The sequence below is a fragment of the Indicator indicator genome, chromosome 12 (genome assembly GCF_027791375.1).
Source record: "Indicator indicator isolate 239-I01 chromosome 12, UM_Iind_1.1, whole genome shotgun sequence".
Taxonomy (NCBI): domain Eukaryota; kingdom Metazoa; phylum Chordata; class Aves; order Piciformes; family Indicatoridae; genus Indicator; species Indicator indicator.
In genome coordinates this window covers 11,532,179-11,545,441 of record NC_072021.1, presented here as the reverse complement: position 1 = coordinate 11,545,441, position 13,263 = coordinate 11,532,179, and the positions used below count along the sequence as shown (strand labels likewise).

The window sequence follows — 13,263 nt, the reverse complement described above, 5'->3', positions numbered from 1 at the left end:
TGCACTCATCATAACCATGCCCATGGATTAATAAAAATGTTATTCATTAAATAGGGCAGAGGCATTCAGTGTCATCAGGTTTCTCTTCTGAATGTTCAACTTGGATGTATCTCATCTAGATCATTAGAAGTTCTAACAGGGACAAAGAATATTAAATCTTAATTTAGATACAGATGTTCTGGTGGTATTTAAGAGGATGAAGAAAAGGATTGATGAGATGGCTTATCAAAACCATTAGAAGAAAATATATCACTTCTTTACAACACTACAAAGTTCTGAACAGATTTCATTTGATATGAAAAAGAGGATTTAGAAAATAATTTGGAGAATGAAACTTAATTATGAATGTTGTAGCTACATTTCGTGTGGCATATAATTTATAGAATCTATTGGGAACTACATGGATAAACTAAAGGTCAGTGTCACTTAAAAGTGTTTATGTAATTACTCATAAAAGGATGAACAGACAGAATGATTGATGTCAACTATCTGTAGGGAAAGATTCCAGCATTCACTAGAGTTAAGTTAATACAATATGTTCCTGTCTACCAATTCAATTATTAAACTGATATAGTTTTAGCGGTTTTCACCTTATGTATTTTATCAGCTTTATTGTCATAGTGATTTTCATACATAAGGTGGTCTACAACCCTTTCTTAGTTCATCTTCTCTTGCCTAGAGACAGATAGCTTTCTCTCCCACAGACTAAATCATACAGCAAGATATTGTGATCGATGGCCAAAATAATTATTTCAGCGCTTTGTTGTTATAGCTGAAACACAAGGGAATACATCTCAAGGAGCTAAATAGTACAATTACACCAATTAAACTGCAATCACTGAGAATAAATGAAATATAGATTATATATTTCAGGTTCTTATTTAAATATATAATATATAGAAATATATATAATATATAGAAATATATAAATATTTATATATAAATTCCTATGACTAAAACAGTCTAAATAAATATAATTTTTGTGTAATAGATGGTTAATCATATTAATATTACCACATTGGCAATATTAATATAACCACATTGGTAATATTAATACTATGTTTTATTGAAAACAACTCAAATTCTACTATGTATCATCATTTGTTTAACACAGAAGGTTCAAAATCACACAAATTAGAAATGTCTCCTGTTTTCCTCTCATCTATCTATCTAAAACATTGCTTATATGCTTCTCAGTAAGAGAGGCAATATCATGATGTGGGTTTTGAAAGGTGTTAGGATAATTTTTATTAAAAAATCTGTTCTATGTTAAGAAAAGTAACTTTGACTCATACATATATTTACTATTTTGATTGGAATTGAGTTCTTCAGATGTTTTCATCCTCACAATGAATATATTTCAAGGCATGCAACTTTGCAAAAGATTAACATGTAATACAGTCTGTACTGTGGCAGATGTTACATGTGGAAAAGCTTGATGGAATTGCAAAAACATCTGTGCAACTAATAACAAATTTTATTTACAAACAACTATATTTTTTCCATATAAATAATCAAGCCAAACTCTGATAAAACATAATATGTAAATATGTCATATTTGTCCTTGACATAAACCTATGAAACAATGTACTATTAGAATTTTAACTCTTTACAGGGGGAGGGTTTCAGCACAATCACTAGATGTCTAATTGATGCAAATCAGCTTTATGAATGGCAGTGGATGCACATCAGTTTAAGAATTTAATTTTGATAATTTAATTTTGTATGGCTATAACTTGATAAAACATATTTTCTGACCTGAAAAATTCCTTTTTTCTTTTTCTGACAATTCTTGAGACATCAGCATAAAAAATTCGAAATCTTTAATATAGTAGTGATCTTTCCAATAGCTTGGAATATCTTGTTATAGATATGCAAGTGGAGAGCAGGGAGTCAGGACACAAAATGGCTATTTCTGAGTCTTGATTAATGGACAGAGAGGGATGTAAAATTTATAGCAGCACTGTCTGTTCGTGAAACTCATGAAATGTCGCTGCAAGGTTAGAATAGAAAGGGGAATAAAATCTTACCCTTGGATGAAAAAGAAAGTGAATAAAAGTAAATAAGAATAAAATACTGTACAGGTGACAAAGAAGGAACACATTCAGCTAACAAGACTGGTTACATTTTAGGCAGCAATTAGTTCTATTACAAAGCCTTTAAAACTCACCAACACATGTAGGGAGTGAATCATTCCACTGTGCCAACGCGTTTGGTACTGTATCACATCTAATTGCTGTTGACCCATGGAGGATATAGCCTGGATTACACTCAAAGAGAACCAATGACCCAACTGCAAATTCATTTCCAATCCTTTTTCCAAATCTTGGTTCAGGCACAGAGCTACACTGTGTTGCACTTGTTCTTGGAACAGCTGCAAAGATACAAACAATTGTGGATTCTTACTTTTAGATTTGGTGAATACAAATTCTAAACCAGAAATATGCAGAAAGAATAGAAAAAACATTCAGTTACTAGCTGGTTAAGAACATTTTCATAATCCCCAAATAAATCTCCAGAATACAGGCTGCACATTTTTGATGTCTGGGTTACTATTTAGAAAAGCATAGCACTGATATCCGTGCCAATATTAAAAGAAACACATAAAAATCAAACTAAAATGTCTCTAAAATAGCACTGAAAAAAAGAGTATTACTATGAAATATTCAGCTAATACATGGTTTCAAAATAACATATATGTGTCAGATATTTACCATTATTTCTGGGGATTTCTAAATATTTATACTGTCTGTCAGATCAGGATTTAAATTTAATGAGAGAACAAATTGCAGTTGCAAGTACTGATTTATAATCATTTCTGCATCTTACCCACAATAAGGCAAATAATGTAAACCAAGAGAAGCATCTTAATAACAGTAAGAATACTGATTCACCTACAATTAATGTTATTCATTTTTAAATTGAGAAATAAACCAGTTAGAGCAAACAGATGGATATAATATTAGTCCACCAGAGTAGCATACAGAAATAGCTGGTTTGTGTAACTATCTCCTTAAATTTAGAACCTCTCCTATGCTTTTTAAATCTTTGAGTTAAGCTTTAAAATGCAGATAAAATGAAAAAAAAAAAAGTACTAAACATTTTTCAAAACATGCAGAAATAGTGAAACATTACATTGCTAACAGGCTACTACTTTCCTCAGTATGCTCCCTTCTGGTGATTTACATTTTGTGATAAAAAGAATAAATGCTCACGTTTTTCCCAGGTTGTCTCACCTTGATAAACAAAATGAAATCCTTTAGCTGTTATTGGTCCAACTGAAGTAAATTTAACTGTGATCTGGTTACCTGAGCTCAATGGAAGGGATTCACCTACTCAAACAAAGAAAACACTAAGCTATCATAACCACTTACTATAAAAGTATTTAAAATAACTCTCCACACCTTTGTAGCTAGAAATAACCCTCCCCAAACCTTGTTCTGCTTCAGTAAAGTTCCCAAGATACATGCAATTCTGACATTTTATGCTGGTATTATTATGTTGTTCTATAAAAGAAGGACTAAAAGTACTTATTAAGAATATTTGTTGGTTTATTCTGTTTAACTAAATTACACTCAAAACTCCATATCTCTTTTAACTGAGTCAATGTACACACAATATATACAATCTATACAAATTATTTTTGATACAAATGTATGCTGCTTTCCCTTCAAAAACTGTAATATCCATTTCAGATTGTCACTAGATAAATATCATTAAGGCACAGAGTAACAAAACCTAAAAACTTTTTTTTTTTTTAATATAATGGACTATGGTATCTTCCTAGATTCATACGAAATAAGTAACAGCTTAATGACAATTCTGTTAAAGGATACCTGAATGAGATCCTGAGAGAGAGGATAACAAAGATGACTGCAGAGTTGGACCATCATACACTTCAACTACATCATGCAGTGATGTCTGGAAAAACACAAACTGGCCAAAAACAACTGACCAAACAAGAAGAAGAAAAAACAAGAAGCACCAATACCAAAAGAAAAGGGAGACAGAATGATAAAATTAAAAAAAAAAAAAACAAACAAACAACAAAAGAACAAAATATACATTAATATTTTTTTTAAAAATATTTAAATAAACAAAATGTTTATTCATCACTTTTTTAACACTTAATTAGCATCTCTGGCTTTTAAAGTTTTTTCACACCATTACAGCGGTAAATGGATGTGCACGTCATTCTACAGGTATAAAAGAGACAAAGAATGTACTCAAACCATATATATACTTGTCAAAAGATTCCAGTAACGAGGGAACAAAATCATGGTTTTGCTTTTAATATGCTTTAAAATCCTCTGTTCTCCCCCACCCAACACACATCTATATTCTCAGTGCAGTATCCTCTTCTATAATTCTAGGCATATTGCTATAGTATTGTGATTTATTAATTATATTTGTTGATAAGCCTCTGAAAGCTTTACTTACTTTGGAATGTTTCCTGTTTCTTAATAAGGTTAACATTCAGGGCATATTTACCTTTGTGAATTAAATAAATTATTCAAAGCAACACTTTTCAGACTACCTATACAGAATCACAAAAATTACTATATTTTAAAGTCATGCTAGTAGAACAACTCAGTTAAAGAATGATAATTTTGTACTGAAGTTCAAAAGTCCCTGCAGCACACTCAAATCACTTTCAATATTAGTAAGCAGTGAAAAGAAAAGAGGTTTTCTGGCCCTAGTACCTACAAAACAATTACATCCTAATTTTATCACCATTACTAGCAATGGAGGGGGAAACATCTTAAGGGCTCGAAAAGTAAAAACATGGAAATATTAAATATTTGTAGGTACTGGAACATCTACAGAGTGAAACAGAACCAACTCTGGTTCATTTTCCAGGTTAGACATTTTGGGATAAATATTCCAAGGTGTTGCTACTAGATAATATTTGTTTGCCATATGTTCTATAATATCTTTATTTGGTATATTTTGGTAGAAAACAATATCCAAAGAAGCTTTTCTCTTGGAATTTTTATAGTTGCAACTAGAAGTTATTTATTTATTAAAAACAAATGTGCAACAAGAACAAAATTCTACAATTTTATTCTTTTCTACTTCCATGATTTTAAATGTTTTTGCTGTCAAAATTCTAGGCAAAGCATAGCATTAGTACTGTCAATTATTTGTGAAACTGAGGAAATCCATTAACTCAAAATACGTTGGTACATGTATGGTCCCTTTTAACCAGGCAAGAGCTACAGAACAGAACTTTCCATGCCTCTAAATATCTAGATGTTTCTATGGCTTTCATTACTGTAACATCTGGATACTCACAGTGAGTTTGGAAAGCATCTAACAACAGATGGAACTGGCACAATATAGTTACTGGTTAAAAATTTCATCAAAGACATTTTTGGGTTAATTTTTGAAAGTGATAAACATGTACAGAATCAAAAAAAGACTAAGAAAAAATACTGGTATAATTTAAATATTGTTAGATTAATGAACAATATTCTTAGTATCATTTCAATCATTTCAAGTTTCATGATTGAGGTTGGAATTCCCTAGATATCATCTAATCCAGTCCTCTTGCTCAGAGAACTGTCATTTAGAGCAGATTGCTCAGGCTATGTCTCTCTTGTGTTGAAGAGATCAGCACTGAATGTGCCACCCTAAATGCATGTCAGTAGTGCTGAATAGAAGGATCACATCCCTCAAGCTGTTGGCAATGCTTTGTTGTATGCATCCCAGGAAGCTGGTGGCATTCTTTGCCACAAGGGCACATTGCTGGCTCTTGTTCAACTTGGCACCCACAAGGACCCACAAGGAATTCTTCTGCAATCCTGCTTTTCAGCTAGAAGACCCCAGTATGTATCAGTGCACAGGGTTATTCCTTGGCAGAAGCTTTACTTCCTTTTGTTCAACTTCATGAGCACTGTATCTCTCATTTCTCTTAGTTTTTGAGGTCCCTGTGAACGGCAGCACAACCCTATGGTGTATCAAACACTCATCCAGTTTTTTATTGTCTGCACACTTAATAAGAGTGCACTTTGTCCCATCACGTAGGTAATTTATGAAGTTCTGGCTGCAGTATTGATCCCTGAGATAGAGCACTTCTGACTGACTGCCAGCTGTCCTTCATGCTGCTGACCATAACCCTTTCAGGTTGGCAGTTCATCCAGTTTTCAGTTCATCTCACTGTGTTTCTAGTTGGTACTTCATCAATTTGCCAATGAGGATGTTATGAGAGTGTTGAAAGGCTTACTAAAGCTAAACAACATCCAGTTCTCTCCACTCAGCCATCAAGCTAGTCATAGTGTAGAGAGCTATCACATCTGTCAGGACTGATTTACCTTTTTGTAAATCAGTGGTGACTACTTTCAACACTTTTTCTGTCAATATATGTGGAGAAGGTGACCAGGACTATTTGATCTGTCATATTCCCAGGTACAGAGGTGAGGCCAACTAGTCTATAGCTCCCCTGATCCTTCTTTTTGCCCTTCTTGAACATATGAGTGATATCTGTCTTCTTCCAGTCCTTGGAAACCATCCAAAGCTAAATGACCTCCTTCAACACTCATGGATGCATTCCATCAGGTCCCATGGCTTTGTGTATGTCCAATCTCTTCAAGTGTTCCTCCGCATGGTCCTGTTCCAAGTCATACTTGCTCTGTACTTTTATCCTGATATCAGGGGCCTGGGATTGCTTTAAGGCTAGCTTACCAGCTGAAGCAAAGAGGGCATTTAGTAAGTCAGTCTTTGCATCCATTCTCACCACCATTCAAGAATGGACCCACATATTCCCTTCAGTTTGCTTCAAGTATGTAGCTGAATGATGGCATTTTATAGAGATGTTCTAACAGAAATCATGCATATAGAAATACTGTTTTCAGTAAGGAAACTTCTAAAAAAAATAAATTGACCAGCTCATAAAAAATGCAAACAAACAAACAAAACTCACAAAAACCCCAAACAAAAAAAAAAAGAAAAAAAACCCCAGGAGATCTATTCTTGTACTGTTCAGTGGAATAATTCAGTTTGAAATAGCAATAAATGAGTGTTTCTGGGTTAGCATTTAGTTTTAAAATGCAAATAGTAACAGAAGTGACATTTTTTCAAATGTTTCTCCTCTTACATTTCCAAACATTTGCTCTTCTGTCAGTTACTGTTAAAACATTCAGTCTACTCTGTGTCTGTAGCAATAATTTTTAGTGATACCTGTTTGATTTCTCTATAATGGTTGACACTTTCTAACATATGCCATAACAGGAGAAAATATTAATTGTTTGTAAATACAAAGTAGAGCCCCTATGAGTGGCATCCTGTTGAGTAAATCTCATTTCATTTCAAAACAAGTTCCAGAATAAAAGAGCTGTCTAATGTTCTTGAACTTGGAAGCAGTAAAAATTAATTCTAACAGTATAAGCCTCTAAGGAGCACTGCAGACTAGGCATCAAAATAAGGCTGGTGACAAGAGGTATTCTTGCTGACATGTGTCAGGGTAGAGAAATGCTGGTTTGCAAGAGATAATTATTAATAGGAGTGACTGAGCAAAAGAAACTGAATGGAGATGATATAATAGTGTTAACAAAAACTAATCAGATACAAAAACAAAAAAAGAAAAAAAAGAAAAAAGATAAAAAAAAGAAAAAAGATAAAAAATTTTGGAAGATACCAACACTGTCAAAATGTAACAGGAGTATGTATATATATACACACACATACAATAAATATAATCACATAATTATAAACATTTTCTATAGCTACTGAAAATACAGATGGGACTTACACAAATATCTCAAGTGTATATAGATATAACTCTAAACCACAAACCTACACTACACACAAGCCCACAAATCTACTCTCAAATATAAAGGAATTTTGTTTCAATATCATCATATATATAGTACAAGTTTACTGCTATCAGAAAATTAAATATACTTCAATAAGATTGCATTTAATATCAACAGTCAATACAAATGTCATGGTAATTTTCCAAACATACATATGTGTGCTACCTGTACTTGGATAGGGCAGATTTATGTGAATTTATACTAGTTCTTCACATTCACTTTTTAGTCCAACTTTTTAGTCTGTGAAAAAAATCTTTGCTGAACTATCTGTCTTTCATTGCAAGGTATCAATGTTCTACTGGTAGTCTTGGCTGTTGTTAACTCAGGTGGCATCCTCTGTTTCCTGGCAGGACATACAGAAGATTAGAGAGAAAAAGAAGAATAAAAGATTCTCACTGCAAGGAAGGAACAGCTAAAGAAGGGCAAAAAGAGTTCTGTTTTTTAAAACTCTGAGGTGTTCTTTTCCTCCCCCCACATGAAAAAGAACTTATCTGTTCCATTCTATCATCTCAGAGACACAAAAAGTAGGAGTGCACAGATCTAGATCTGAGCTATAAACTATACTCTGCTGTTCTTATGTTGTTTTTCTTCTATAAAGAAGGTGTTGGCTGAAAACATGCTGCTCCTCTTTCTTGTTACTATAGCCTGCACTTCCAGACTAGAAAAGAAAGGAGACAGGAAGTGCTGCATCTGGTCATGTTTGAGAAAAGTAACTGTTTATCTGATTATATGAAAAGACAATGAGAATCATAGAATTATAGAATCATAGAATCAGTCAGGGTTGGAAGGAACCACAGGGATCATCTAGTTCCAACCCCCCTGCCATGGGCAGGGAATGTGTTTGGGAACAGGAGATGGGTGATAGAAACACTAGAAGAAAGAGGAAGCCAAGTCTCTAATGTTTATGTAGGGACCACAGGGACACTAACCTCTTAAGTAATGCACATAATAGAAGAAATAAACAATTTTAACTCTGGAATAATAATAAAAATAACAATAATAATAATAATAATAAATCAATAATAATAATACAATGTTACTTTATTTGAGGCACAATTAAGGAAAAAATGTTATTAAAATCCACATTTAGGTACCTTTTAGGTATCATTTAAGGCATCTTATTATTCAAGTAATAAGGATTCTAGATTTAATGGAAAAGTAATTTCGAAAATGCTGTTTGGTTCTTCAATCACCTATCAGCTAATTTAGTGTTAGTAATTAGAAGTACAACAGCTTTCTGAGTACAATAATTATCTTTTATTATCCTACTAGTAAATGTTATTCTTTAAATCAGATGATTCATCAATTCATTCATCTGAAACAAATTATCACTTCAGCTTACTGAATCATATGGATGAAATTAATACTTGAACAATTAATATTTTTTTTTCATTACTAGGCAAAACCAAAACAACTCTCAGTGGAGAACAGTAGAATAAAACTATGAAACGTAAAAAAAAAAAAAATCCTTCATATCAATTATCGAAAGGTAAAATCTGTAAAAGAAAAAAAAAAGAAAAAAAATTATCAAGCCATTTGATCGATGTAAATAGGGGAAACAGGACTTCAACATGGTCCCCAAAGTAAATATAACCATTTATCTGTTTCCAGCATGGCAACAGATGTGTTGCCAGTTTGCCTATGTGTGTAGCTGAAATGTGAAATCAGAACTCAGGGAATTTTTCAAAGTTAAATATTTCAAGACCGAAATGAGAATATTTTGTTTGGGGAGAAATCCAGTTGTGCATAACTGTAAGCTTGCCATTTTATTTTTAGAAGAACATCAGCAGAGAGGTGATAGAGAATGCATTTTAAACATAAAAATGTTATTATTGAGCTTTTTACTTTCTTCTTGAAATTACCATAATTTTCTTCATCTTAATTAATAAGTGTCATAATAATGCATTGAAATAATATGATAAAGCTGTAGAAATCCATTACTTAATGCATATTAGTTGTTCTGCTTTTATCAGTGGTGTGAATGAAAATTGTTTATAATCCCAAGTGACTAGTGGAAATTGCCTTCATCTACAGCCAATATATTAATATAAGTTCTTTTTCAGATGAGGATTTTACCCTAAGTTTCAGTACATACATCAATTATCCAAAATTTCAGCACTAAAATTTTCACTTGTAAACAAAATAGGTAACTTACATTTTTCAGGTTCAGTATTACAGCACTCCTTTAGTCTGTATTTTCTAGTGCATTTCCTATTTCATTTCAGTGTCTGATCTTTCAAACTATCATCAAAGTTATTAAGTGCTAGAATTTAGACACCTTCTTCACCCATGAAATTAAAAAGAAAATTTTCTGTCTTTGGATACAATATAAAAATGTTAATCTCAGCATGAGCTAAGACTTCTCAGATCTAGTTTTGGACAGTATGACAGAAACCACCAGAGAAATAAGACAGAAAATCTAACTGATACTATGACATAACATTATGCTGCAATTATACCAAATCTTTCAGTTATACATAGTAAAAAAAAAAAAAAAAAACAAAAACCAAAAAAAACAAACAACAAACCCCCCCCCCAAAAAAAACCCAAAAAACCCCACCAAAAAACTCAAACAAAAAAACAACCAACCAATTCAATTCTATTTCAACTAGAATATTTCTTTTGAAATTGCTATAAATAAATACAAACAACAAACAGTTGAAAACCCCAACCTTTCTTCTATAATACAGAGTGCTCAGAGGTTCTGTTTTAGTAGTGTGGAATAATCACCCATTTCTGCAGTCAGGACTGCAATTGGAAGGGGCACAAAACAAAGTTCAATGAGGACTGCAAACGCTTTTTAATTTGTTTTCTAAACAAGAGTCATTACATGGAAATCACTGAGAGAAATCCCAAATCTTTCTGAAGACTGTATCTGGGTACAGAATGGTAAACACAAACATCTGAGTCAATACAGATAAGATTGCTTTAGAGAGGAATGGTTTATATGTAGAATAATATAATGAAGAGGAAAGGTGAGATGTATGGATTATAACTACAGGAGCAGAGCCTAATACTAAAAAACTTTATAAGTAAAAGATTTAATTTAAACTTTCTTTTATTTTTTTAAATTTCCTTGATTCCAGCCTGATCCTAGCAAACTCCTTCCTGAAACACACACAGAATACTTCAAGACTGAAACTTAACAATGGTCATTCAAGGATTCCCAGGCAAGTTTTCTCTGCCTCTTACTGCTAACCAGTGAAGGTTCTGTTTCAGGGAGCAGGGACATGAAGATTCCTCAGTTGCAGCTACAGAGGTGGGAAAATGGCAGAAGAGATAGAAAAAAAGAAAAAAAAAAAAAAGAATGGCCTGAATGGCCTGTATCTACTGACTGCTGAAAATACATTTAATTTCAAAAATTTTCAGGTGATTTAAATGAAACCTAATGATTTTTATGACAGCTAAGTAATGAAGATTAATGATTCCTTTTATGAAGCCAGGAAAAATTATATCCAGAACTTAGTATTTGAATCTACCAATAACCCTAGTAGAACATAATTTGCTTAGATGAAGTTGACTGGTTTGTGTTGCTGCTGTGATTTGCATTTTTCATAATCCTGAATTAATAGTTAATCCATAATCCATAGTTAAAGAACTAGATTAGATGAATAGAGCTTTAGATTTTCTTTATCCAGAAAGCCTTAGGCTTGAGGCGAGGAGAAAGTTCTTCACAGAAAGAGTAATTGGCCAGTGGAATGTGCTGTGCAGGGAGGTAGTGAAATCACTGTTCCTGGAGGTGTTCAAAAAAACATTGGATGAGGTACTTGGAGCCATAGTTTAGCTGTCAGGTGGTGTTGGGTAATAAATTGGACTTGATGATCTCCGAGGTCTTTTCCAACCTGGTTGATTCTGTGATTCTGTGAAACTGAAGCCTCATTTATTTCTGAGAAGCATACTCTATCAGAGAAGTTGTATCTTGTTCTAGATAGAAGCAGTATTAGCCCTCCTAGTTGTCTAGGATTTTAAGTAGGCATATAAGCAAAATCAATGTTTCTAGAAGACTCAGAAGACTCATCAGGAAAGACTGAAGCAACCACTTCCCTTTGAGTATTTTGTTATCCATCACAAAATAATCTATCTGTTCCTTGGTCTGAAGAACAGAACTGTAAACTTCCACAGCCTGGCCAATCTTTGAAGAGTCAAGCTCTCCAGGGAGCTTATCTGCTCTCTTCCTGGCTCCATACATAGGTAGGTGAATTCTGAGGCAGACCATGGCCTTGTCCCAGTAGGAGGAAAGAGAAGTGCTCCTATATAGTGTGGATGTTTGTTGGCGCATACAGGCTGGATAGTCCTGAGTGTCGGAAGTCTGCTGATCAGAATTAAGCAATTTTGCACCACTTAATCAACCTCATGCTGGTCAGACTTAAGAGTGAGTAAGCAGGTTATTTCACTCAGAGACTGAGAGTAAAAATTATACCTTTATTATTAATGCAACTTTATGTTCAAAGGACCTAGTCAATGGTGATGCAAGCTTTTGTCATTGTGATGCTAAAGTACTTCAATCCTGTCCTAAGAAGCAAATCTAATAAAAAAACAGAGTTGTTTAGAAAATCTGCCACCACTTAATCTTTTCCTCAGGATAGTAACATGTATTGGAAAGCATTTAAGTGACAAATGTAATGTAGTCTGTCCTCTGTCATTTGGAACCAGAAACTCAGATAATTTCAGCTGTTTAAATAACAGCCTTTTCTGTGAACAAGGTTAGGTAATTAAATATTTGGAGCAGCTTGAGTTGTGCTACTCAGGAAAAAAAAAAGGAAAAAACTCTTAAGAAATCTTTTATCAATTCATTGACATTATAGTCAAATTATTATACTTATTACGAAGCCATTAATTTCTTCAAAGACCACAGATATGGTCTTAACACCATTCCACTTTGTTATAAGACTATGAAAAAGACAGACATACTGTTGCCATATATTTATTGCCAAACTCAATAGCTTAAGCTCTAGTTATTTGTATTAAATTGGTCATTATTATATTGTAAAACACCATTAATATTTGAGCCAAAATTAAGCATTTTTGTTGAAAGAATCTAAAAGCAGCATTGAAAATTGACTTCAAAGCATATTAAGCAACTAAAATAGTAAGCATCTTCAAATTTCATCTCAAAAATGTGTTAAGTAGTTTGAACTCCTTTAAAAGTCCCCCGGTGGTTACTTTTTTATTGGCATCTGCTCACTTGGCAAGCTCATTAAGCACTGAACCTGTGAATGAAATACTCCCCATCTGTGAGTCTGCATGTATAAAACCCACCAGGTCCTTTCTCTCATATACCTAGAGATTCGTAGATAACTGGAAAGCGATGACCTCCTAATACTGCTTTAAATTATATAGTTAGCATCTGAATGACACAAGCTTTGCCTTCAACTGGAAAAGCAAACCAGAAAAAGTTATACAAGCAAAGCTCACCTCCGTTCTCCCAAAACCTTAGACTGAAAGCTCC

The 13,263-nt window shown here is 33.3% G+C and overlaps 1 protein-coding gene across 3 annotated transcripts in view; it reads right to left on the bottom strand.

Annotated features, from left to right (window-relative positions):
* CSMD3 (CUB and Sushi multiple domains 3) overlaps nt 1–13,263 on the bottom strand; it is a 383,091-nt gene that overhangs the window by 76,121 nt on the left and 293,707 nt on the right. For 2 of the 3 annotated variants that reach the window (XM_054385441.1, XM_054385442.1), the window contains 3 exons: nt 3,837–3,950; nt 3,237–3,332; nt 2,171–2,374 (listed from right to left, as the gene is read on the bottom strand). In XM_054385441.1, the coding sequence (XP_054241416.1) occupies nt 2,171–2,374; nt 3,237–3,332; nt 3,837–3,950 (414 nt within the window). The remainder of the gene's footprint in view (nt 1–2,170; nt 2,375–3,236; nt 3,333–3,836; nt 3,951–13,263) is intronic. The other variant, XM_054385443.1, reaches the window with a different exon arrangement.